Raw genomic sequence first — 25,428 nt, forward strand, 5'->3', positions numbered from 1 at the left:
AACATTGTTTTTGGCAAGTAATCTCTTGTACCGAAATGTGAATCCACTGAGAGTTGCCAGGTAAGCTCTAGATTTACTGAATATGTTTTATGTCCCAGGCCTTTTGCCAAGTGTTGGGCCTTTAGAAATGAATAAACAGTCTCTGGTCTTCTGTTTATATCTATCAAGATATAAGTAGATACCCTTCAGTACTAGGTGATATGTGCAAGGGTGGGAGGTAGGTCTAAGTCCCCTTCAGCTCAGACAGAAGCTGGAAATACTTAAAGCAATAAGTAACTTCATAGGTAGCAGTTACTCAATGCTTCAAAAAATAAATGTACCTCCCACTGTTAGGATGTCTAACAATTTAAAACTTGTCAAAATGGAAAAAAAAAAAAAAAAAAAAAAAAAAAAAAAAAAAACCCGTAAGTCTAAAAATAGTTTACCAATATGAGAGAATATTTTTAAAGGTATTTTTCTACCTCTATGGTTTTCATAGAATGAGCTAAGCCTCTTTCCTTTTTTATTCCACCCGCCTTTAAATAATTAATTTCTGTTATACCTGTAACAGATGTCAGCTGGTTGTCAACCTTGAGATGGCACTGTATTTTAACATCAGCTTTTATCTATAATTGATGATACCTGTTGGGAATGTAATCAACTGAGAGATCATAAGCGATGGGAGTTGTGAATTCTGTGGTCTCACTGGATATTCTTTCACTTAGAGGAAGAAGTGAAACCTTAGCCTTTAAGTTCGTAGGCTGTCTACTCAAATTTCTGAAATTTGGTGTCATTGTCCTTCCTTTAAATGACTCATAATAAAAATATCTTGTTTAACTAGTATTTCTGATTGCTGAATGGTTACACAAGAGCCTGTAACAGCAGTGACCAGGCCAATTAGACAGCCTCTTAGTGTGAGAACAAAAGGGTTCATAAACATCTAACTCTAACAGTCCAACAAACATACTACATAAAAAATCAAAAAAAGGTTTTTTTGTTTATTTTTGAGTCAAGATCTCATATAGTCAGTGCTGGCCTTGATCCTCCTGCTTCCACCTCTCAAGTGCTGGGATTATGAGTGTGCATCATTATGAGCAACTACAGAAATTTTTGTTTGTTTTTGTTTTTTCAGGCAGGGTCTTTCTGTGTAGCAGACTGACCTGGAACTCTCTCTGCAGACCAGGCTGGCCTTGAACTCTGAGATGCACCTGCCTCTGCCACCATCACCTGACTAAGAAAAGATTAATTTTTAAAAATACTTTTTCAGACCCAGATTGGATGAATCTCTGGTATAATATAGGAAATTAAATGTATCACACAAAGTCTACATCACCCTCTAAAAACCATCAAGGTCCTAATAAAGTCTCTAAGCAGCTATGCTTAACCTAGCAGAAGTGGAGCAAAGATACTGATAAGTATTCAAACTATTGCTTAATCATTAAAGACTTTCTCTAAGCCAGCAGTGCTGACTCATGCCTTTAATCCCAGCAATGGGGAGTCAGAGACAGGTAGATCTCTGAGTCTGAGGTCAGTCTACAAAGAGAGTTGTAGGACATCTAGGACTACACAGAAAAACTATGTGTTGGTGGGGAGGAGGTCCTTCTCTGAAACTTATGTTCTAACAGTGGCATTTATCCTCTTCAACCTTCTTAGGTAACATTAAGCTGTTATTCTTCTACATTTCCCCCATTCTGGCTTAGTGGCATAATACAGTAACTGAACTAAAAGATAAAAACCATATAAAACTTATATTTCAAAACAAAAGCTAAACTATCTTTTCAGATTGTAGGGTTTTCATATAGTCTACCATTTCAGCTCTATTTTCATGCTTAGGCTCATTACTTAATATGCATAGGCATTATACTTAATATGTTGATCTGACAGCTTTAAGAAATGTCACATAAATCCCATTTTTTCTTTTAAAGTGGTTTTTGAGACAAGGTCTCACTATGTAGCCCTGGTTGGCCTTGAACTCACAGAGACCTGTCTGCATCTGTCTCCCAAGTGCTGGGAGTTTTTAATTAAAAAAAGAGACAAAGAGTTAATCTCTCCTAAGAGAAACATAAGGAAAGAGGAAGCAGATAAACACACTAGGAACAATTAGATCTCTACTACTATAACAACAACACAGCTTTAAAGCAAAGGTGTCCTGCAGTATCCAAGGGAGGTCCCAGGAACTTGTGGATATATCTCAGATGCTCAACTCTCTTATTCAAAGTGGTGTAGCTATTGTAAATGACCTGTGTACATCCTCCACACACTTTAAACCCTCTCAAGATTACACTATTTATAATACCCAAAAGAATGTAAAAATCTACTTAAAGAGTAAAGATGGGAATTTGCCTCTATGCTTATTAGCACAGAAGCATTTTCCCCCTTGAATAGTTTCAATTGTAGGTTGAACTGTTCACCATAGTAGTAAAAACCAATAGTAAAACTCTGAAAAGCTAGAGTAGTAAAACCAGTTAAAGAAACTAACACATTTAACTGTGTGATGATCTAAATGAGAGTGGGGAGGGGAAAAAGACTTCAGGATTATCCCAGATTGAGTATTTTGCTAATCAACAGAACTTTAAAAGGATATGCCTATGACAGACTGTTTTCCATTTGAGCTTGCAGGTAAAATTGCCAAGGCAAAATTTAGACCTGAGTTCTTTAGTGAAACTAAGAATTTGAGAAATCACAGACAGAAGAGCATATACCCTATCAAGTCAGTTAGAAGGCACCAGCTAACGCCTGCCCGCCTTTACTCCCAGCACTCTCGAGTTACAGACAGGTGGATTTCTGTGAGCTTGAGACCAGCTTGGTCTACAAAGTGAGTTCCAGGACAGACTCCAAAGACACAGAGAAACCCTGTCTCAAAAAAAAAAAAAAGAGAGAAAGAGAGAGAGAGAGAGAGAGAGAGAGAGAGAGAGAGAGAGAGAGAGAGAGAGAGGAGAGAGAGAGAAGGCACTAACCAATATTCCACCAAACTGCAAGATATCAGACCTGAATGCTTGTGGTCTTTCGAAAAAACTTTTAATTTTAAATTATGGAACCAAGCAAAAGGCAAAGCTGTAGACGAAACTTTTAAATGTGGGCGTTTGTTGTCAGATGGTCTGGATTTCAAACACAATTTCATTATGTAGATGCTATATAATTATTTCGTGAATTTACGTCAAAATGTAGAAAAAGCACAAAGAATCAAATATTCAGCCTCCAAACAACCAATCGCTCAGAAGCGACGGATTAGGGCTAAACTAGGTAACTTTTTTTATTTTTTCTTTTAGCTCAAACGGCTCACAAGTCACCTCAAATTCATAGCCGCTCCTTGAGTGGCGAGTTAAAACTCCATAGGGATCCGCATTCTAGTAAACACGTGGACTTTGGAACGCTACAATTCCCTTCAGAGGAGGCGCAGCCTTAAAAATAAAAATCAACCCAGCGCCGAAATAACAGGAAGCTCAGGTCAGACCGACCTGACTCCTCGACCTCAGTCTCCATAACCACAACAGGAAGTGTGCGCAAACAGAAAGGAAGACGGCAGCGCCCCAGCGCGCAGGCGCCGCGGCGGCACCCAGGGCGGCGCATGCGCCCACGTAGTCGCGCGCTGGGCCTAAGCCCCTCACTTTGTCGTCACAGGGCAGATGATCAGGGTGCGTCCGCCTTTTCCCTCCCCCTTCCATCCTCCTCCCCCTCCCCTCCCCTCGTCCCTCAATCTTCTCCCTCTTTCCTCTCTCTCCCTCCCTGGGCGGCTCCTGAAGACTCCGGCTTCCGGTCAGAGGCGGGCTGCAGAAGCGTGTCCCGCCTCTTCCGCCTCCCCGGTGGTGGCGCGGGTGGAGGCAGTGGCAGCAGCAGCGGCGCCTGCGCGTCTCCTGTCAGAGTCGGCAGGCTGGTCCCCTGGGAGGCCCAGCTGGACGCGGCCGAGCCGAAGCCCGGGGGCCGATGGCGATGAACTATAACGCGAAGGATGAGGTGGACGGCGGGCCCCCGTGCCCACCTGGGGGCGCTGCCAAGACCCGGAGGCCGGATAACACGGCCTTCAAACAGCAACGGCTACCCGCCTGGCAGCCAATCCTCACGGCCGGCACGGTGCTGCCTACCTTCTTCATCATCGGCCTCATCTTCATCCCCATTGGCATCGGCATCTTCGTTACCTCCAACAACATCCGTGAGATCGAGGTGAGGGAGGGGCATGGCGGGGGTCCCCTGGCTCCTCGGCGGGCCCCGCCCTCCCGGTTTCTTCTGCGGGTTTTCTGAGTTTGCAGTTTTGGCGTCTAGCTTCCTTTTGCTGTCGGTTTCCATGGCTGGGAACGGAATGCCAGGTGGATAAGACTTTAGTGGGCAGTCTGTGTGGTTCTCTGAGGGTTAGATTGTATGTTTTTCTAGGAGAGAAGAAAAAGTTAGGTTTAGATATAACCCAGGGTTAGGCTGGTGGTATTTGCGTGGGGATTATTCCGGGACGCTGAGATTAATAAATTTGTCGTTGTTGGGTGAAGGACCCAGTCATAGAGGTATCGATTCTTCTGTGAAGAAATTTGTCACGTGTTACAGGGCACACACAATAACTTTGGTTTTGAGCTAATTAGAGCCGTGATATAGTTAAAAACATGAAACTTCACTTCTGGTTTGCTTTTTGGCAGTATTTCTAATTATGTTCACATTCGCCCCAGCTCTCCCTGTTTAGTTTTTTAAACTGTGCGTATCGATGACTCCACAAGGAATAAGTTGGGATCTAGCTATATATGTCACTGGGATTGTTTTTTTTTTTTTTTTTTTTGAATATTTTACTTAGACATGATAGAAACACTCAACTGGGGGAAACGTTTTGATTTGTACCGGTGCACCAATCACTGAATCTTTATCCATCCGCAGTGCTGAAGATTGGTTGATAACAGAATGTAAGTATTGTGTGCTGTACAGTGTTAGACATCTACAGGACTTCTTTCATATTTTAGGGAGTTTTGTAGTTTGAAATGGCTAAGAGTGATGTTAAACAAGCTTTCTTTTGTTCTGCTGTATACATACATTTTGTGTACATATTTTAAAAATAGAGATTACATGGATGTGATTTAATTGGGCTTTGCCAGTCATTTTAGCTAAGGAGAATTTGTGCCCGTTTCCAGTTTAATTTACAATATTAACACTGAAGCAAGGTTGTTGCATTTTTAATGACACAGTAAGGGTTGTAGCTAGAGTGTACTTCTAAAATCTTTGCTTAGAATTGTTTTCAATGTGTTGACTAGAGCAAGTTAATAGCAAATGATTTTGGTGTATATTTTTATCTTTCTGTTTTTATCCTTGTGATGCTCCTGCAAATGTAGCTCAAATGCTCCTAAATGTAAAGCTCTGGCTTGGCCAGGTTGGGTACTAGAAAAGTTTTGATCACAGAATATTTTGGATTGCAAACTTCCAGATTAGGTATGCTTAATTCGAGAAGACCATACAAATATTCCAGAATGTTTTTAAAAAATCCTTACATGTGAAACACTTCTGCTCCCATCTGAGCCCTGTAGCAGCACTCAAACCTTGAGCTCTGCCTCTTTTAGATTTGGGAGTAATTTATTTCTCCGAAGGCTAGTTTCTTTATTTTTAAAATAAATAGAACAACGAGTTTCTTCTAAGATTTCATATAGTTAGAAGCAAGATAGTTGTGAGGCATGTCCTGTCAGCAGGAAATGAGAGCCAAGGATCAACTTGAGGTATGGCATTGAACTATTTATGAGTATTACAGTCCTTATTGCAAGTTTTAAGCTTTCACACTATATTAAGATCCTTACTGAGATGATAGTAAATATAACGGAATTCCTTCTAATTAAGCATTAGGAATTTAAATAATTTTATTTAAATAATGATTTAGAATTTTATATATTTACTAAATTGTTAGAAAACTTCTGGTACTATTTACTATACTATGAAAATCTTTTTAATTTTCTTTAAAACTTTTGGGTTCTGTAATAAAGTAAGATTCTGTACACTTAGTTACTAGTAAATAGAAGTTTTTAGGGCTCAGTATGATTTTAAGAGTGTAGTGTGGCGAGAGGGCAGGGAATGGTGGTGGTGGTTGTTTGTGTGCCAGCACTCAAGAGGCAGAAGCATGAGGATCTCGGTGAGTTCAAGGCTTGCTTGATCTACTGAAGGAGTTCCAGGATAGACAGGGCTACACAGAAAGTCTCTTTATCAAAACACCAAAAGTAAATAAACAAACAAATGAAATGGAAATAAAATGAAAATGAGCACCTCTTACCCAGTTTGATTCCTGTTCCTTTGTTTACATCTTTAAGTTTCTTTTTGAAAACTCAGTTCAAGTTTCTGGGGCAAAGGAAACTTGTAAATCAAAATGCTTGGCTCTAAGTGTTTTGCTCAAAACTTGAAAATTTTAAAGTAAAGCTAATGAACTTTTCCCATTCTCTCAGAATACCCTAGTAAATAGTACTACTCTTATAATGCCCCAGGCTCCCCTTTAAACAGGTGTTTATTAGAAAAGCTTTTTATTTATTTTATATATTTATTTTAATGTTCATATTAGTATCATTACTTTCCCTTGTTAAGTTTATGCATCTTTTTTTTTTTCCCTTTCTTCCTTTCTTTTTTTGAGACAGGATTTCTCTGTGTAGCCTTGGCTGCCTGGAATAAGCTCTGTAGAACAGGCTGGCCTTGAACTCCACAGAGATCTGCCTGACTCTGCTTCCTGAGTGCTGGGATTAAAGGTGTGCGCTGCTGCTGCTGCCGCCACCGCCCCCCTCTCCCCACCTGGCTAACTTTATGAATTGTATTTGCTTGATGTTTAGATTTTCTAAGTTAAGTAAAATGAGTATTTTAGAAAAGTATTGTCGATAATTTTATTAGCCACTAAAATAGTTTAATTATGAATATATTTATTAACACTTAGTATCTTTATCATTTGCAGCAAAGACTGAGTACTGCTTTTAATTTGGCAGAGTTAGGGGCCAAGCATTACCACAAGGCTCCTTTAGGACTCTTGGCCAAGCTGAGATACACAGCTAATTTGAAAGTACCATCTGTAACTTTTGCAAAATCATTTATCAGTGTGAAGTTAATAGTTGTAAATTAGTGCTTAGAGAGCGCTGTCAGGTATCCTGTTCCTATAGCCCCAGATATTTTGGGGAGGCTTGGGGTAAGAAGATTGTCTGAATCTAGTAATTTAGTGCTAGCTTGGGTGACATAGTATCCAAAAACAGTAAAAGGTAAACTAATTAATGGTGAGAGTCAAATGGGTGTATTATTTAAAGCAACATTTAAGATAGAAGATAGTCAGTAATAACTAGAGTATAAACATTTATGTGAAATTAATAATGCCAAAAATGTTGAAATCATTGGTACTTACCCCCACATTGTTAAATTCTCACCTTTCCTCTTTTTTTTTTTTTAAACCTTATTTCATTTTCTACACTGAGTTATTTTTGTCCTTATTATTTCCTGTTTCTGTTTCAATGATTAAAAATTTGGTGTATATGTTTTTACTGCTTTCTAGTTTGAATCCTTAGATTGTAAGGTTTTTGAAGGTTCATCTGCATTTAGTAAACTTAACTTCACTTAAACTTTAGTGTAGAATAAAAGAAGGACAACTTATTTCTTAGAAATGATGGTTAAAGATTAGGCATTTTATGTTAAGGAATTTAGAGATTGTAATGCTCAAATGTATTACAGTAACTGACAAGGGAACCTTTGGCATTTAAGAGCTTTGAGTAGTAGGGTTTTGTTGCCTGTAGTAAGTAACTGTTGGAATGTTCATTTTAGGGTCAGAAACTGAAACTGGTTTTCCAGATGAGCATCTTCAGTCAGTTTGGTTATAGGAAACACTAACTGAAATACCAATTGTATAGGATGCTTCCCTCAAATAATTAAGTTCTTTTAAGTAGAGCTATGTTGCTACCAAGAAATTGTATATGTTATGATTATATTTTGAATTTCATCAGCCAAAAAAGGTATAAACCCTTCTTTCTTTTTAGTCATGAACTTCCTCATTTTTCTCTGCGGCCTAAAATATTTATTTTTTAGTCTTTTATAGACCCCCCTCCCAATTTAGTGTTTTAAAGAAACATGCTGGTAAATTTAGCAGTTGCTACTAAAATGATTGTAATGATTGTGTTAAATTACTCATTGTAAGGTCTTCAGAAAATTCTTTAAGTATTTAAAATGCCCCCTTTAACTTAGTCTGATTAATACTTAAAGTGACTTATCTTATTAGTCAGCATTTTGTTATGTGACCCATTTAGGTCTTCCATAGATTTCCTTTTAGATAAATCTACATTCAAAAAATGGAAATTGTCCAGCTCTCCTTGTATACAGTGTAAAAATGCATATCCTTCAAATTCCTCTTTGTCAACACATGAAATTCAGTCTGTTTCTTAGGAATAGTGTGCTTTTAGAATTACTAAGAAGAAATGTTAAGTTGACTTAGGGGAATGTTCATAGTTGTCTGGGAACAAAGACAAGAAATACTGCAACTTTTCAGCTCATCTCCTGAGCCATACCTACCCTATACTGCCCCTGGTGCTTTGTCATCAGGATACAAGCTAGTTACAAAGTCTTAAACTTACTATCTTCTGAACTGTGCCTTATACACTATTGCCATTTAAAACAATGTTACTTTTCAAAATTATGAATTTGTGTTTCCTCTTCTACTTGGTAGTCTCTTAGACATTTAGAATTATTACTCCTGTGTAAACTTTTTTTTTTTTAAATTTAGAAACAGTCTTATTTTACGTATCAATCTCCCCCTTCCCTCGCCCTCCCATTCTCCCATGCCCCACATTAACCCTTCAAACCCCCCCCCCCCATTCTCCAAGGATAGTGAGACCTTCAAAGTCTGTTACATCATTTGGGTCAGGACCTAGGCCCTCCTTTGTGTATCTGGGCTGAAATAGTACTAGAATATTACATTCAGTTGGCAGATTTTATTAAGTTAAGCTCCCCTTGAGTTTCAGCTCACAAGAGATGTAGTGTTATTTGATAGCTATTGCGGTTAAATAAGGATCAGGATAAACAAATAGGCCGAATAGATGTTTATTCAGGGAGAAATAACTTACAACCTAGACAGATGAACACCAGGAAATTCCGCCCCATGCTCTCCTGTCTGAGTCACACCAGCAAGAGCTTTTCCCGGCTCTCTTCCCGACCTCCTTCCACAGGTCACTTCCGCCCATGGCTCCACCCCCCAATGGGTGTGGCCAGTGCCACAGAAGGACTATCTCACTACAATTCCCCTTTTAGTCTAAAGAAAAGATTTAGGCTTAATACAAAACTATATACAAAACAGTGAATAACAAGTGTGCTCTAAGAAAAGGAAAATCGAGAACAAAATGACCTACATATCTAGTACTAGGGTGAAGGCATAACGGAGTTTACAATAGAGTTGTCTAAGCTGGAAAACGTAGTCTAGTACCTAATATATCTAACTAGGAAGAGAGAATAATAGTTGTGATAGTTTAATCTTCAACCTCATCAAGACCTGAGAAGGAAAATAACATTACTAGAGTAGACAGGAAGTGCGGATGGACAACTTCCAAAAGGTGCAGAAAGGACAGAAACAGCAAGCCACCTGGACAGTCACCCTAGGTCTCACAGCAACGTTGGTACACCCAGTTTTGGCTAAGGCCAAGAGAACTTGACAGACACCAACAACAGCAGGGAGGTAGAATGGCTGACTTACCCTGACTTGGCAAGGTCCAACAGTCTTCTATATTTGTCTCCTGCAAGCACATAGGACTGCATGTCCAAATCAGTGGTCAAGGTGGGGGCAATTCTTTGCCCAACAGGCCATTAGCTGAGGTGAGAATGAACTCCAACAGGAGCAACAACAGTGTCCAACATATTTTCAGGAAAGTGCACGGTGCTGTCAGGAGCAACAGTATCTCATGTCAATGGAGTGCTAATATTAAAACATTTAAATGCCATGTTCTGCATGTCTATGAAGTGATTGAAGATTAAGCATGTATATATGACTAATCTCTTAGGTACAGGAAACATGAGTGAAGATAATCTGTAATACTCAGGAACTTAGCTAAAAAACTGATTAAAACTTCCCTGAGTAAAGCAGGAACAAATACTTAAACAATATAACTATATACATATACATGCATATAAATCCCTAAAATAGAGGTAGAGTAGAAATGTCAAGACAAGAGGTAGAACTATAAAAGGCAGCATGATAAATATCCCAAATTGTATCAATATACAAATGTCTTGAATACAAGAAAAGTATATATACATAGAATATGGTAAAAAAATGTGCATAAAACATCGTAAGTGGAAAGATTTCACACAATATAACAAAATATAAACGTAATTTTACATAGCTTACCACATATAAGAATACATAACAATGTAAGCTGTAAAATATTATCTCATTCTTACTCAAATTCACAAGAAAATAGGCTAATCTACCTATCTCCCATCTAAACCATACCTCTCCCAACCATTCCCTATTCCTGTCTAAAAGATAAACCTGAGTGTAAGCATCACCTTCCCTACCCAACTCTAAATAACTAAAACCAACCCAAAGATGATGACTATTATCCCAAAATTCCAAGGGTAGGGAAAGGGGGCGTCGTTATCTTAAGGTTACTTCCTGCTGAAATGGGACAATGATTGCTCCAATGGATCCTGTAGGAAGAAAAATTTTTAGCAAATTTCTCAACAGAACTGGCTGTGACATATGTAGCTAGTCACTGTGTGGCAGAAAATCCTTGACTGTAGTTCTATTTGAAACTCTGGCCAGGGTGTAATAAAAAGGTGCACTATTACAGCTAGCTAGTCATGAGGTGTCTTGAGCAAAACAGTCTCAAACCGGTTTTAGGGTGATGTTTGTAGTTCAGATGCATCAGGTTGAGTCAAGTGGAAACGATGATGTGGGGCCCCATCTTCTTTCCAGAGAGTTCAAAGACTGCTGTTAGGAATCGTTATTATTCCTTGTGGAAAAGTTACACATCAATATTAAAGTAAAAATTTCAAGTTTTAAGATATGCATTAGGGAAAGACAACAATAAGCATTAAAAGTATGTGAGAAAATTAGGATTTCAGAGAGAAAATTGTGTATAAGAAATGAGTTCCCAGATTTTGTTTTCTTCTGCCTTACACCAATTGGCTTCTTGATTTAAGGCAGGAACCATGAATTTAATCTTAACAACATGCTTGAATTTAGAGAAGGAAAGCCAAATCCAACTCCAAAGCCAGCATTGGTTTACTTAAATTGGGACTCCAGGAATACTAGATAGTAGAGAGAAATAGATTTCTGTATAGAAATAGTTTACTACAATTAATTTTTTTTTTTTTTTTTTTTTTTTTTTCCATATATCAGATTCTGCTTCATTAAGTGATTGTTTCTGAAGAACTGTCTTCTCTTCTGTTGGTTCCTACATGTTCAGTGTTTTTTGGCTGTTTGATGATAGGTTTTCTCTGTTTTCCTGTAAGAACAAGAACAGAACACTACCCCTACCTCTGAGAGGCCTCCGCACACCTCATGGGACCTAATTTGTTGGATGACTTGTCATTTCTCTTCATTAAGATGTTTCTCTTGTTCAACTCAGATCTTGATTAACTTAGATGGTATCCATAGTTTTTCTTCTCCTGTAGATACAAATGCAAAACCCCTACCCCAATGTAACACATATCCTGCTTTCCATTCTGAGGTCAGTACATCCTTGAAGTACACTGGCTGATTTAGTTCAGAAGTTTTTTCTATTGTCCAGTGTCTTTCTGCAGCTGTTTTTCCTTTTTCATCAGCATTAAGAAAGTTTAATGTTAATAAAGCATTATGTAATCTGTGTTTGGGTGTCTTGGTTCCTCCTGCCTGTTTATGGAGCATTTCTTTTAAAGTACGATTGGATCTCTCAGCCACTGCTTGTCCTGTAGGATTGTGTGGTATACCAGTTATGTGCTTTATGTTATAATACTCAAAAAACGGTTTCAATTTGCTGGAGACATATGCTGGAGCATTGTCAGTTTTTATTTGTGCAGGTATGCCCATAATGGCCATTACCTCTAATAGGTATGTGATAACAGAATCAGCCTTTTCAGAGCTCAGAAGCAGTAGTGCATTGAAACCCTGAAAATGTATCTATAGTGTGATGTACATATTTTAGTTTTCCAAATTCTGCAAAATGAAACACATCCATTTGCCATATTTCATTCCTATGTATACCTTTAGGGTTACTGCCTGGTGGTAAAGGAGTTTGGTTATAAAATGAGCAAGTAGGACATTTCCTTGCTATTTCCTTGGCATGTTCCCAAATGATAGAAAAATCCTTTTTTAAACCTTTGCTGTTCACGTGGTGTTTCTTATGAAACTCTGAGGCTTCTAGCACATTTCCTGTCAATAAACGATCAATTTCATCATTGCCTTGTGCTAGAGGACCTGGCAGACCCGTATGGGATCTAATGTGTGTTATATGTATAGGATGAGTCCTCTTTCTGATAGTGTCTTGTAACTGTATAAACAATGAAGTTAATTCTGTATTGTCAGGAATAAATTCTGCAGTCTCAATGTGTAAAACGACTCTCTCTGCGTATTGAGAGTCAGTAACTATATTGAGGGGTTCTTTAAAATCCATAAGTACCATGAGAATGGCATACAATTCTGCCTTTTGTATAGAATTGTAAGGGCTTTGAACCACTTTGCTAATTTTTCCTGATTTATATCCTGCCTTACCTGATTTGTGTGCATCAGTGTAGAATGTATGAACTCCAGAAATAGGTGTTTTTTTTACAATGCGTGGAAGGATCCAAATCGTTTTCTTTATGAATTTGATTCTCTCAGTTTTGGGATAGTTTTTGCTAATCGTTCCCAAAAAATTACTGCAAGCTCTCTGCCAATATTCGTTATCTTTCCATAAAGAGGAAATTTCTTCATTAGTTAAAGGTACTATAATTTCTGCTGGATCCCTTCCTATTAGCTGACGAAGTCTTAATTTACCTTTTATAATCAAGTCAGAGATCTTTTCTATACATGTTTTTAGTTTTTTATTCTGTTTATGTGGTAGGAATATCCATTCTAATATGATATCTTCTCTCTGCATCAAAATCCCTAAAGGATATTCTCTGATGGTAATATAACCAGAATACAGTCTAGGTTTGGATCCACATGGTCCACATGTGCTTCTAGTATCCTCTTTTCTACCCATTCTAATTCCTTCTCAGCTTCAGCTGATAGTATTCGTGGACTATTCAAGTCCTTATCTCCTTTTAGGGCCATTTTCAGGTTTTTCATATCATGCCCTTCTACTCCATTAATGGTTTCAGTTGAGAAATCTCTCCTAGTAATTTTTGAAGATCATTAAGATTCTGGTAGCGATCTCTTCTGATCTGTACTTTTTGTGTTCTAATTTTCTGTAGACCTATTTTATATCCTAAGTAGTTGATAGACTCTCCTTTTTGTATTTTTTCAGGTGCAATTTGTAATCCCCAGCAAGGTAAAACTTCCTTTACTTTCTCAAACATTTTTCTAAAATTTCTCCTTTAGAGTCAGCTAACAATATATCATCCATGTAATGATAGATAATGGATTGTGGAAACTGTTTACGTATTATTTCTAACGGTTTTTGTACAAAATATTGGCACAGGGCGGGGCTATTTAGCATTCCCTGTGTCAAAAACTTCCATTGATATCTCTTCACCGGTTGAGAATTATTGTAATTAGGTACTGTGAAGGCGAATTTCTCTTTATCTTGTTCTTGTAAAGGTATAGTGAAGAAGCAATCCTTTAAGTCAATAACTATGATAGGCCATTCTTTGGGTATCAAAAAGGCAAGGGCATTTGAGCCTGTAGAGAGCCCATTGGCTGGATAACTTTATTGATGGCTCTCAGGTCTGTAAGCATTCTCCATTTACCAGATTTCTTTCTGATCACAAATACAGGAGAATTCCAAGGGCTGGTTGATTCCTCAATATGTCCAGCATTTAGCTGTTCCTGAATCAGGCTTTCTAAAGCTTCTAACTTCTCAGAGGTCATAAGCCATTGTCCTGCCCAGACAGGTTCCTCTGTTAGCCATTTTAAAGGTAGGGCTTTTGGTTCCTGTGTTTGTTCAGCACTTGTATTCTGTTTTTGTACTGCCTGGATATTTGGTATCTGTTCTGTACAGTACTTAATAATATTTTTTCCACAATCATGAGGTCGTTTATGGTTCCTAGCTAACACTGGAGGAATGTTAATCTGTGTATTCCATTGCTGTAGTAGATCACGACCCCATAAATTTATCACTACATCAGCCACATATGGTCTCAACCTTTCTCTCTGTCCTTCTGGTCCTATACATTCAATCCATCTCGTGCTTTGTTTTACCTGAGACAGGGTTCCAATCCCTAAGAATTGAACATTTACCTCATGCAGGGGCCATCTTCGAGGCCAAGATTTATTAGATATGATAGTTACATCCACCCCTGTGTCCAGGAGACTGTCAAACAGTCTATTATTCATCTTAACTATCAATCTAGGCCTCTGACTATTTGTAGCAGTTTGCCAAAATATACGTTTTTTATTTCCTTCTGTCATGTTTGATTCAACTTCCGTCACTAGTTTGTCATCCAGAGCGGTATGAATTTTTATAATAGGCACAGAATTTTCTAATTGTCCTGTCGGAGATTGTCTTCCACTGTGACTGGGAATGTTCAGACCACCTGTGATGTGGGGGCCTTCGAGAGGCCCCCTAAGGAGTTTCCCTATGGTAAAGGATTTCCTTGCTTGTCTCTGGTTGATCTACACTCATTTGTCCAGTGTCTGCCTTTGCCACACCTTCTACATAACCCAGGAGGTTGAGGCCTTCTGTTTGATTCATTCCTGGGAGTGTTATTTCTAGGGAAGCTTTGCCTACAATTTCTTTTTAGATGTTCTATCTTACCACAGTTATAACATCTGACATGTTGATATCTTCAAACCTTTGGAGATGGCTTCTCCTACCCAAGCTTCTAAGTCACCATAGTAAGGAACTCTGTTATCTTGATGTCTTCTCTGACCTTTAGATATGGCTTCTCCTAGCCATGCTTCAGTCTTATTGTCATTATACTCAATGTTGCCTGTATATAGGACCCATTCATCCAAGGGTGCTGATCGCATTTTTAAAGGCCAAAGCACCTGTTTGCATTGAGGATTCACATTCGTATAAGCTAAAGATTCTATGAGTATTCGCCTAGCATCTATGTCTGCTACCTCTAATTGTACTGCCCTAGATAATCTTTCTAGAAAGACACTAAAGTGTTCTCTAGGTCCTTGCCTTATCTTGGTATAGGGTTCTATCCTCCTAATTCATGAACCTTATCCCAGGCATTCAGAGCTGCTGTACTGCATAGAGACAAGATATGTTCATCATAGGCAGCTTGGGTTTCTGGGTCAGCATAGAGACCCTCACCAAGAATTTTATCTTGGGGAGCTTTATAACCTTTCTTTAAGCCCTGAAGTTCAAGAGCTTTTGCTTCCTCTCTCCATAAAGCCCTCTATTCTAATTGAGAGGAGTTTTCAAGGACAGCTGATATTAATTGATCCCAATCCTTAGGGGTTACCTTGTTATTCCTTGCCCATGATTCTACTAATTGCTTCACATATGGTGAGTGTATGCCATAAGAGACTACTGCTTCGTTTATACCTTTTAAATCTTTCATAGGTATTGGTTCCCACTGATATGCAACGACACCTTTTGGGTGTTTTTTCGTTGCTGGTTTTTCTTTAATAGATACAGGGAAAGCTTCCCTGATCCTAAATGGTGTGGAAAATTTTAAGTCTTTTTCATGCCCTGTTACCTGTAGTTCTTCTTCTGATGTATCAGACTGAAGGTCTTCTAAAGCCTGAAATCTATTCACCATTGTTTCTTTGAGTGTCTGAACTTCTTGAATCAAATAACTTTCTAGAGACTTCATTGCATCAGTCAGTTTCTTTCTCCAACTACAAATGATTCCATATTTTTAATCTTCTCATCCTTAGATATTATCTGAATGGCATGTAAACTGCCTTCCAGAAACAATGTTCTATCTGCTAGCTTGCCATTATCCTCAGACATGGAAGAGATTATATCATCTAGTCTTTCTATCTGATGTTCCAGTTTTTTAAACTAATTAGAAGCTTTCTCAGACCAGGAACGAGCTGTTTCTGCTAGCGTGTTAATGCATTGTATTGTTTCTGTTCTGGTTATTGAGGTATCTGACATGAAACAAATTCTACCTGTCAGCTCTCCAACGCCATCTTCACTATTCTGAACCTTTCTTTCTATACTTTCTATGCTTTGAATTCTATCATTTTCAGTGTTTCAAATCCTTGTCTCTGCTTTGAATTCTATCATTTTCAATGTTTCCAATCCTTGTCTCTATGCTTTGAATTCTATCATTTTCAATGTTTCGAATCCTTATCTCTATGCTTTGAATTCTATCATTTTCAATGCTTCGAATCCTTGTCTCTATGCTTTGAATTCTATCATTTTCTATGTTTGGAATCCTTGATACTAAGTCTCCTATGGTTTGTACAAGTTCCTTATTGTTTGCTGTAATCTCAAACCATTTCTTTAAGAATATCATGTTAATGATGAAACCCATTGCTATTACAAAATGAAAGTACATATTGGTCCAGTCATAAGTTTCTTCTGCTAAAATCCCTTCTATATATGAAGTAAAATAATTCCTAAAGTTCTGAATTGTAAAATTATCTGCCATAGTTATGGAACAATTGATCTCAGATATTATATCAGCTTAAATTACAAAGGATGTTACAATTACCTTAGGTGTAATTCTGCTCTCTTGGAACTTTGATGCTTTTAGTTGTAGATCTCAGCTTGTGGTAGTTACGCCTGGAGGTATACCACAAATGGTGCCTAGCCCCCGAGGCCTGTCTGATCCCGGTTCTGCCTGGAAGTGTACTGCCAAATATCGTCCGGCAGCAGACGATCCTTCTGATTCCGGTCCCTGTAGAATAACTCTTAACAAACTATGGTAAGCAAAAAAAAAAAAAAAAAAAAAAAAAAAAAAAAATAGACTTGTGGAATTACTGGGAACACAAGACTAAGGGTGGGAAAATGCGCACGCAGGGCAGGTGCGGAGCGGCTCTGGGAGAATGCAAAGTGTAGTGCGGAAATGGGCAACAAATGAGAAGTGTTGAGTGCCTTCTCAGGTCCGCTTTGGTGGTAAAGATCTCCTTTGCCGTAAGGAAAAGGCAAATGTCCCAAAGCTGTGGTGAGTCCACCTGGTTAGGCAAGGGACTCTGCCCGTTGGGCAAGGTGGGGGAGGGGAGTGGCGTCTGCCGCTTGGGTGAAACTCAGGTCCTGTGAAAATCCTAATCCCGCTTCTGACACCAGATATCACGGTTAAATAAGGATCAGGATAAACAAATAGGCCAAATAGATGTTTATTCAGGGAGAAATAACTTACAACCTAGACAAATGAATACCAGGAAATTCCACCCGATGCTCTCCTGTCCGAGTCAAGCCAGCAAGAGAGCTTTTCCCAGCTCTCTTCCCGACCTCCTTCCACAGGTCACTTCCGCCCATGGCTCCACCCCCAATGGATGTGGTCAGTGCCACAGAAGAACTATCTCACTACAGATAGCAAAAACTCATACATTTTCTATTAAGGATTTTTGATCAGTGTTAGACATTTTCTATATAAAATGTACCTCTTTGGGAATAGTTACTGAAAAAGTTTGAGGACAGGATACCCCACCCCCCCCAGAAATTAGTTACAGTAAAAGGAGATGCAGATGTCATTCAGTGACAGAGTACTTTCCTTTGTACTCTGGGTTCAATCCCCAGGTTGAAAGACAAACACACATAAGCCAGTGTGGTAGTGTGTAACAGCCCAGCATTTAGGACATGGGTGGCAGGAAATATCAGTAATTCAAGACTAACCTTAGCTACATAGACATTTATTTTGAGCCCAGCCTGGGTTGTATACAAATCAATACCCAAAGAAAAACAAAAACAAAACACCAAACCAAACAAAACCAAAAACTAGGAGAGAAAGCAAACAAATGGACACCACAGGGAATTTAAACATTGCTAAGTGAATGGCACACGCAGAATGTGCCTGAGCAGTTCAAAGAAAGACAAGCTTTTGATGGAAGTGTAGTGCATGTGTCCTGGTTTTGTTCCTTGTTGTGATAAAACACCTTGACAGAGGGAGCTTAGTGGAGAAGGGGTTGATTTTAGCTTACTTTCAGGTTTCAATCCATATTGTCAAGGTGGCATGAACTTGATATGTGGTCACAATCAAGACCAGAGATGAATGCATGCATGATTGTACTCATCTGCTTTTCCCATTTTATATAGCTCAGGACCTAACTCAGGGAATGGTGCCTTGCCCCTTTAGTCTAGATCTTTCTGCATCAGTGAACCTGTTCAACAGTCTCCACAGACATATCCACAGGGCAACCCAGTCTAGACAACCACTCATTGAGAGTCTCTTCCCAAATGAGTCTAGACTACATCAAGATGACAATTAAGAATAACCATCACAACTCTGTGTCAGCTTGACATATAAAACTTCACCTTTTAAGTCTTAACATGACATTACTTGTCCCCCAAAGTCTGTTTACCTCATAATATAAAATGCAATTCAACTGTAAAAGTCCTTATTGTCTTTAAATATTCTAACACTGTTAAAGTCCAAAGTCTCTTAACTCCTAGGCTCCTAGGAAATTAAAATCAAGTTACATACTTTTAATTTATAATACACTAAACAAACATTCTTCTAAAAAGGAAGAACCAGGGGCATAAAACAGTCATAATGAAGGAAAGCAAATATCTGGCAGGGAAACATCAAATACTACAGCTGTGTGTCCAGCACCTGGGTGGGGCTTGTAAATTAATTGTTTGGACTCCATTTCTGAAGCTGGCCTTGTCAGATGCCCTAAGGTCTTGGCATCTTCAATGTCCTGGAGTCTCCACTGAAACTGAGTCTTCAGTTTCACAGTATAGAATGGCTTCTCAAGACTTCTTTGAGAGACTCTGACTCTGACATGTGTTGCCTCTCAGTTTCTTTTCATGACACAATTTTGTACCGCATGGAGGATGCTTATTATATTGCCGGATTCTGCTACCAGCTTGAGATATACCCTAGGTCCTGTTGGACCACACAGCTGGGCCAGCTTGTGTTGACCCCAGGAGAACACTTTCCTGCTGTCCGAGTGTAGCACAGGAGGCTTACTTACCTACAGTGGTATTGGTCTCTGTATCTGTCACAGCTGCATCTGCAGCTCCAGTCTGAATGCCATCCTGTTTTGACATTTCTTCTCCCAAACAAATCAGCTCATTATCTTTAAATTAAACTTTATTTAGGTTCTCAGGACACTGGCAGAAAAATATCAATTTCTTGCCCAAAATAACTCACCAGTGGCCCATGTCCAAGTTCCTGATAGAGTCCTTATTCCCCTCTGAAACCTTGTGAACTGGACCTCCATTGTTCTCATTTGTCTCAGCATTCTTAATACCTTCTAAGCTTGCACAAGAACAACTCACTAAGCTCTGCTTCCAGCATTCAACAGCAGGTATGATTGACATTTTACGTGTGTGTGTTAAAATTTGGTTCAACAGTGAGTAGTCAATTTGGAGGCCAGACTTCTGGTTGCCTTTTCTTGGCATCAGCAATTAGAATGAAGGTTGAACAAGGAGCTAAAGGAAGAAGCTATTAAAAGTGACCTCAAGTGTGTTAGATGGTAGAAAGGTAGAAAGGGCTCAGAAGAAAAGAAAAGGAAGGGTTGAAGGATGGTTTCGAGTTTTAAATAGCACAAGGATTAAACAAATTAGTGATTAACTCCAAGTCACTAATAATGTATCGGTGTCACATTAGGGAAAGAAATAAAAGGACTTCCCTCTAGAGTAATTTAACCAAAGCAAGTCCAGACTTGAATTCTCTACTTCATGCTTCTGGTGTCTTGTTCTCTACCTGCCTGAAGGCTCTTGTGAATTTGTTCATGTATTGGTACCTGTGTCTGTCCCGTTGTATCTGTCTGTTGTATGACTCTTTTTGTGTATGTGTTTATGTATATCTGTCTCTAACAGGTCCTTGCCCTGTCTTTACTGAATGGCATACAAAGTGGAAAAGGAATGAAGGATACTTTACCCAAATATTTAAGAGTTTTATAGGGGAATTAAGTTACTGATTTCAACAGACCACAACTGACCCAAGCAATATCCAAATGTTGTATTCTGTGTTTGTGGTGAATAGTTTAGAGGATTGCTCTCGACCTCCTTGTTTGCTGCTTTCAATAAATTATAAACTTACATAGGTCATGGCCATGGAAAAGTGCCGACTTTGAGTTTATAGCTAGGCATTAGCTTAGATTGAAAAAAATTGATTACATGGGAAATTGCAGGTAAGTAAGTTTGATTGCTACTGTGTTCTCTGAAAAGCAAGTTGAACAAATAGCTGTTAAAAGTGACCTCAAGGTGTATTATTAACTTTGGCTGTGAGGTCTCATAAAAGTTTCAGTAAGAGAGATTTTTATAGTAATATATTGCCACAAAATAGCATATGTTGGGGAGCTCTAAGTAGTGGTATTGATGTGCAGAAGTAGGAAGAGAAGTGGAGGAGTGTGTTAGGTGGAAGGAGGAACAGCAAAGAAGCCAGTGTGTCAGTGGCAGAGTGAGAAGTGGGGGAAGGATTTATGTCAGGTTAAAGTGGTACAGTATGTGGGTGCACTTACATGGGCCAGCATTGTGACTCCAGGCAATGTAAAGGGAAGCCATTAAACAGTTTTGCATAATTAAGTCATCCTGGGAACTTAGATCTATAAACCTGACACTGTAAAAGAAATTAAAGAACTCATATTGATGAAGGAAAGTAGGTTGTTTACAATTATGATTAAGTAAGAGAGGAGCAAAAATCTAATTCCTCCCCACTACTTTTATCTTACAGTTCATAGAAATCCATTGGACTGACTAAGGTGCAAATTAGGTGTGAGACATGATTATAGGTCCTTAACAGGGATAAAGGGGTCTGGACCTCAGATTGCTCTCATTAGTTTCTCTGCTACAGAGACAGTCCTGGATGGAAGAAAATGGAGTCTTAGAGATCTCATAGTTTTAAAAAGGAAGAGTCCTGGATTGTTTGTAAAGTTCCCACCTCTTCTATTCCTGGCAGAATTCTTGTGCATGGGTCTATTTTTTGATGGTCATAGATGAAAGCCTTTTGGAATTTTTTGTTTTAACAAAACAAAATAAAAACCTCGTGTTGGAGATCAGCTTCAGCTCTACATTACTATTAAACACAGCAATTTTTCCAGTGAAACAAAGTGATAGTCTGGTAGTGGAAAGGAGACACAAGTGTCTCTGTCTCCCCTCTCCTTAGGGCTTAAATGTAGGTATTAGAGAGGGAGGGGAGGAGGAGGGTTCTAGAATGCCAATTGTCCTTCAGATAAGAGATTTATTAATCTTACAGCAAATTGTACAAGGATTGGGTAGTGGGTAGACAAAGTTGTCTACTAGAAAAGAGGTCTGTAGAAGGGGTAGACTGTGAACTGCAAGGATATAGGCTTTGTTAATATGCAGCCTGTATTACCTGACCAGCTCACAGACTCTGGATAGGGGAGTTAGTGTAATCTAGTTGCCTTGGGCTCCATTCTGTGAAATTGGGAGGGTGGAGGACTTTTCTTTGTGAGGCCACTGGAGGACTCTTCTTTGTGAGGCCTGTGTGGCTTTTCAGCTTTGCAGCAGCTGTGAGGGAAGAGACACTGGAGGTTGGGGTGGGGGTATGCAGGTCTGTGAGGCCCTTTGGTGGCAGCAGCTGGAAGTTTGGCTTTTAAGGGATCACTATTATAAAGTGACATAATGACACTTGCTGTTAAGAGTGACTTGGGCTTGGCATAACATGGATAACATTGCCTGGGGCATAAAAGTAGTAGGAGGTGCTGGAGAGATGGCTTAGCAGTTAAGAGCACTAACTGCTCTTCCAGAGGTCCTGGGTTCATTTCCCAGCACCCACATGGTGGCTCACAACCATCTGTGGGATCCGATGCTCTCTTCTGGTATAAAGGCATACATGCAGATGGAGTACTCATATAACAAATAAATAATTTTTTAAAGTGTTTCTTAAAAAGTAAAAGTAGAATATTTGTGTTTGGGAGAACCCACTTCTCACACCAGATGTACGGGGATCTGACTCCTCTCCCCATTCTGCAGCAATTCACCAGCTTCTGTATACACCAGCTGGGTGCCTCATAATTTAAGTCAATTTCAGACATATAAAATAGCATCAGATCCGCCTGATTAAAGACTAGTATTTTGTTTGGTTGGTTTGGTGCTTAGGATTTTTTGGTGCTGGGGATTGAACCAAGTGCTGTCCTAATTTAAAATAAGGAAAATAATAACTTTGTGGGGCCATCTGCTGTTTAAAAAATTATTTTATGTGTATGAGTGTTGCTTACATGCATGTCTGTTTATTATATGCATGCCTGGTGTCCATAAAGGTCAGAAGAGGGCCTTGGATCCCCTGGAACTGGAGTTACATCATGTAGGTGTTTGGCGCAGAAGCTAAATTTTCTGCAAGAGCTTTTTACTGCTAAGCTGACTCTTCAGCCCCGATTATTTAAGTGCATATATGTCAGACAGAACACATGTAATGGTAGTCAGTAAAATGTGCTATGCCATTATGGCTTCCTTCCCTCCTTAGCTTTGTCATATTTCTTCCCGCCTTGAAAATTCTCCATAATGTAAAGTTTATTTTCAACTTTAAATATGCCTGCATTCTTTTTCTTTTCCTTAATTTGTTTAAATTCTTATTTCTTCTAAGAAGTACCGATTCTTTGCTAATGATTGTTTCTGTGCCATCCAGTTTGACAGCTTTCTTTGTATTTTTGTCTTTACTAGCGGTAGGGTGGGCTGACAGTTCCTTGGTAAAGGTGGATTAGAAAAAGAGCATTGATTGAACTTGAGTCAGAGGTCTTGGATTCTAGACTCTCGCACTTGGGAAAGTTCCCAAGTGTCTTCTTTTTTATGTAAGAGAGGTAACACAGTAGGATTTTGATGAGGGTCAGATAAAGTGTGTAAAGGAAAGCTGTCAGCTGTTGGTGGTACAACATAGTACTTTGTATGGCTCTGTACCTTGTACTGTGTCTTACTTATATTAAAATTTAAAGGTTAATTATAATGCCTTTTAAACTGTTTTCAGAGTTACCTGAAATTAAAAGATGTAACTTTTAATGCATTTTAAAGTTACAATCAACAGTTCATGATGAATATGTTATAGCTATCTGTTTTAAGTATTATTTGCTATTTAGTAATTCTTCTGATAAAATGCTGAGTTTTATTATACTGAAGTATAATTTAATTTCTAATTCTATCAAATTCTTTTTGTTTAGTTAAGTCTATCTTTTTGGTGGTGGTGATCAAACTAAAGAGGGTGATATGAAAGGTTTTTATTCTTATTACATCAGCCAGAAGAGGAAGAAAATATGAAATTAAAAATGCAGTTTCCTTTGTGGTTTATTTTGACAAATTTAGTATGTAAGTGAAATGATGTGTACAAGCAGGCTTTGGTACATAGTTGTAACATACAGGTGATCATTGAAGTGAAAAATAATTAAAACACAGTTCTATTAGTTAACAAATAAGCTCCCATAAAAAACAATTGTACAAAACATTATGTAACAATTTGATAAAACCAAGTTTTCTCAGGCTATTATAAGTTTTTAAAAATTATCTCACTGCCTTAATCCCAGCATTTGGGAGACAGAGGCAGACAAGCTATGTGAGTTCCAGGCACCCTGAACTACAGAGCATGTGCCAGGACAGACTCCAAAGCTACACAGAGAAACCCTGTCTCAAAACAAACAAACAACACCCCCCCCAAACCAAAGAAAAAAAATCTCCAAAAAAAAAAAAAAAAAAAAAACAAAACAAAAAAAAAACCAAAACCAAAAACAAAACAAAAAAACCCACAAAATATCTCACTGTTACAATTTAGATGGTTCTATTTTCTAGGTACAGATTTTAATTTAAATTTTTTCTGTTACAAAGATGACTAATATTTTTAAGGTTTAGGACAGTTTATCATAAAATTCTTATTTATCAAGAGATTTAGAAGGTAAGTAATAGGCTAGCAGAAAATAATTTAAAATAGTACCTGGTAATTGTTAAAGAACACTTAAAATATGAAAATGTAGCAGCCTGATAAAAGTGAGGCAAGATCAGATTAGACACTCCTCAAAGCAGATGGAAAGGGACTTAACTAACACTTGCTGGGGCTGCTGTAACAAAGCACCATAGACTTCTGGGCATGGTGGGATGTGCCTGTAATCTAGCACTGTAGAGGTAGAGGCAAGAGGACCTTTGTGCATTCAAGGCCAATTTGGTCTTGTCTTTTAGTAGGTGAATAAATAAACTATAGTATATCAAACTCTGAATAGATGTAGAGGAAACTTAGGCGCAGATTACCAAGTGAAGCCAGTATGAAAAGGCTGTCAACATTATGACTCCTACTTTGGAAAAGAGATGACAAGGACAGTAAAAAGGCCAGTGATTACTATGATTTAATATGAAGGATGAATAGAAAAAGAAAGAAGTTTTGTAGGTCAGTTAAAGTGTTTTATATTATCTTATAATAATAGGTTATAGCTCAGTGGTGATAGCACACACCTTTTGTAGCGCACTTGGGAGGCAGAGGCAGGCAGATTTCTGTGAATTCAAGGCCATCCTGGTCTACAGAGCAAGTTCCAAGATAGCCACAGCTGATACACAGAGAAGAAACCCTGTTTCAAAAAAAAAAAAAAAAAAAAAAAAAAAAAAACAACAACCACGATAATAATAATTATAGTAGGTTATATATCGTGCTATATTGCTTAAACCTATAGAATTTTCAACAAAGAGTAAACTTTAAACTATAAACTTAAGGTTGTGATATTGTCAATGTTCATTTATTGTTGTACAATAGACCGCTTTTGTTGGGAGATGTTAATTGTGGATGTAGTAGTTACCTGACCAAAACAACTCAAGGAAGAAAGGATTTATTCATGTTGGCTTACAGCTTTAGATATTCAGCTCATAACTTTGTTTCTGTGTCTGAAATGAGACAGAGCATCATGGTAGAAGGAACATGTAGCAGGGGGTACTCATATGGTGGTCAGGAAGTAGTAAGAGGAGGTGGGCAACTTCCTTCTATCCAGGTCTACTTCTCAGGACATCACAAAATAGCACTGCCAGCTAGAAGCAAGCTCCAAATATATAGGCCCTTTGAGAGGACACTTCCTATCCAAACCGTAACAACAGGTTAGCCTGTGAATCTACAGACAAAAACTATATGGGAAGTCTGCTAAAAGTACTTTAAAAAATAAAAATAATTAATTATTTTTCTTATTTATAATAGAAAATAATAATTTTGGGTACCAGGGCTGGTCTTCTGACTTTATCCGGTATTGTACAATTTAGTATTGACAGTATCATATGCTACAGGTTCAAAACATAGTTCCTAATAACTGGCCTTACTTTGGATAAAAAGCAGTTCCCTAGGCTAAACATACTTCTTGCTCTAAAATCAGGAGGC

General features: G+C 38.4%; 1 protein-coding gene across 1 annotated transcript in view; it reads left to right on the forward strand.

The window, feature by feature from the left end:
* The first annotated feature begins 3,590 nt into the window (after positions 1-3,590).
* Tmem30a (transmembrane protein 30A) overlaps positions 3,591-25,428 on the forward strand; it is a 38,289-nt gene continuing 16,451 nt past the window's right edge. Inside the window, 4 exon segments of the mRNA XM_051173206.1 lie at positions 3,591-3,651; positions 3,654-3,709; positions 3,711-3,775; positions 3,777-4,140. Of these exon segments, the coding sequence (XP_051029163.1) occupies positions 3,606-3,651; positions 3,654-3,709; positions 3,711-3,775; positions 3,777-4,140 (531 nt within the window). The 5' untranslated portion in view covers positions 3,591-3,605.

This window comes from Phodopus roborovskii, unplaced genomic scaffold, assembly GCF_943737965.1.
Source record: "Phodopus roborovskii unplaced genomic scaffold, PHOROB, whole genome shotgun sequence".
Lineage (NCBI taxonomy): Eukaryota > Metazoa > Chordata > Mammalia > Rodentia > Cricetidae > Phodopus > Phodopus roborovskii.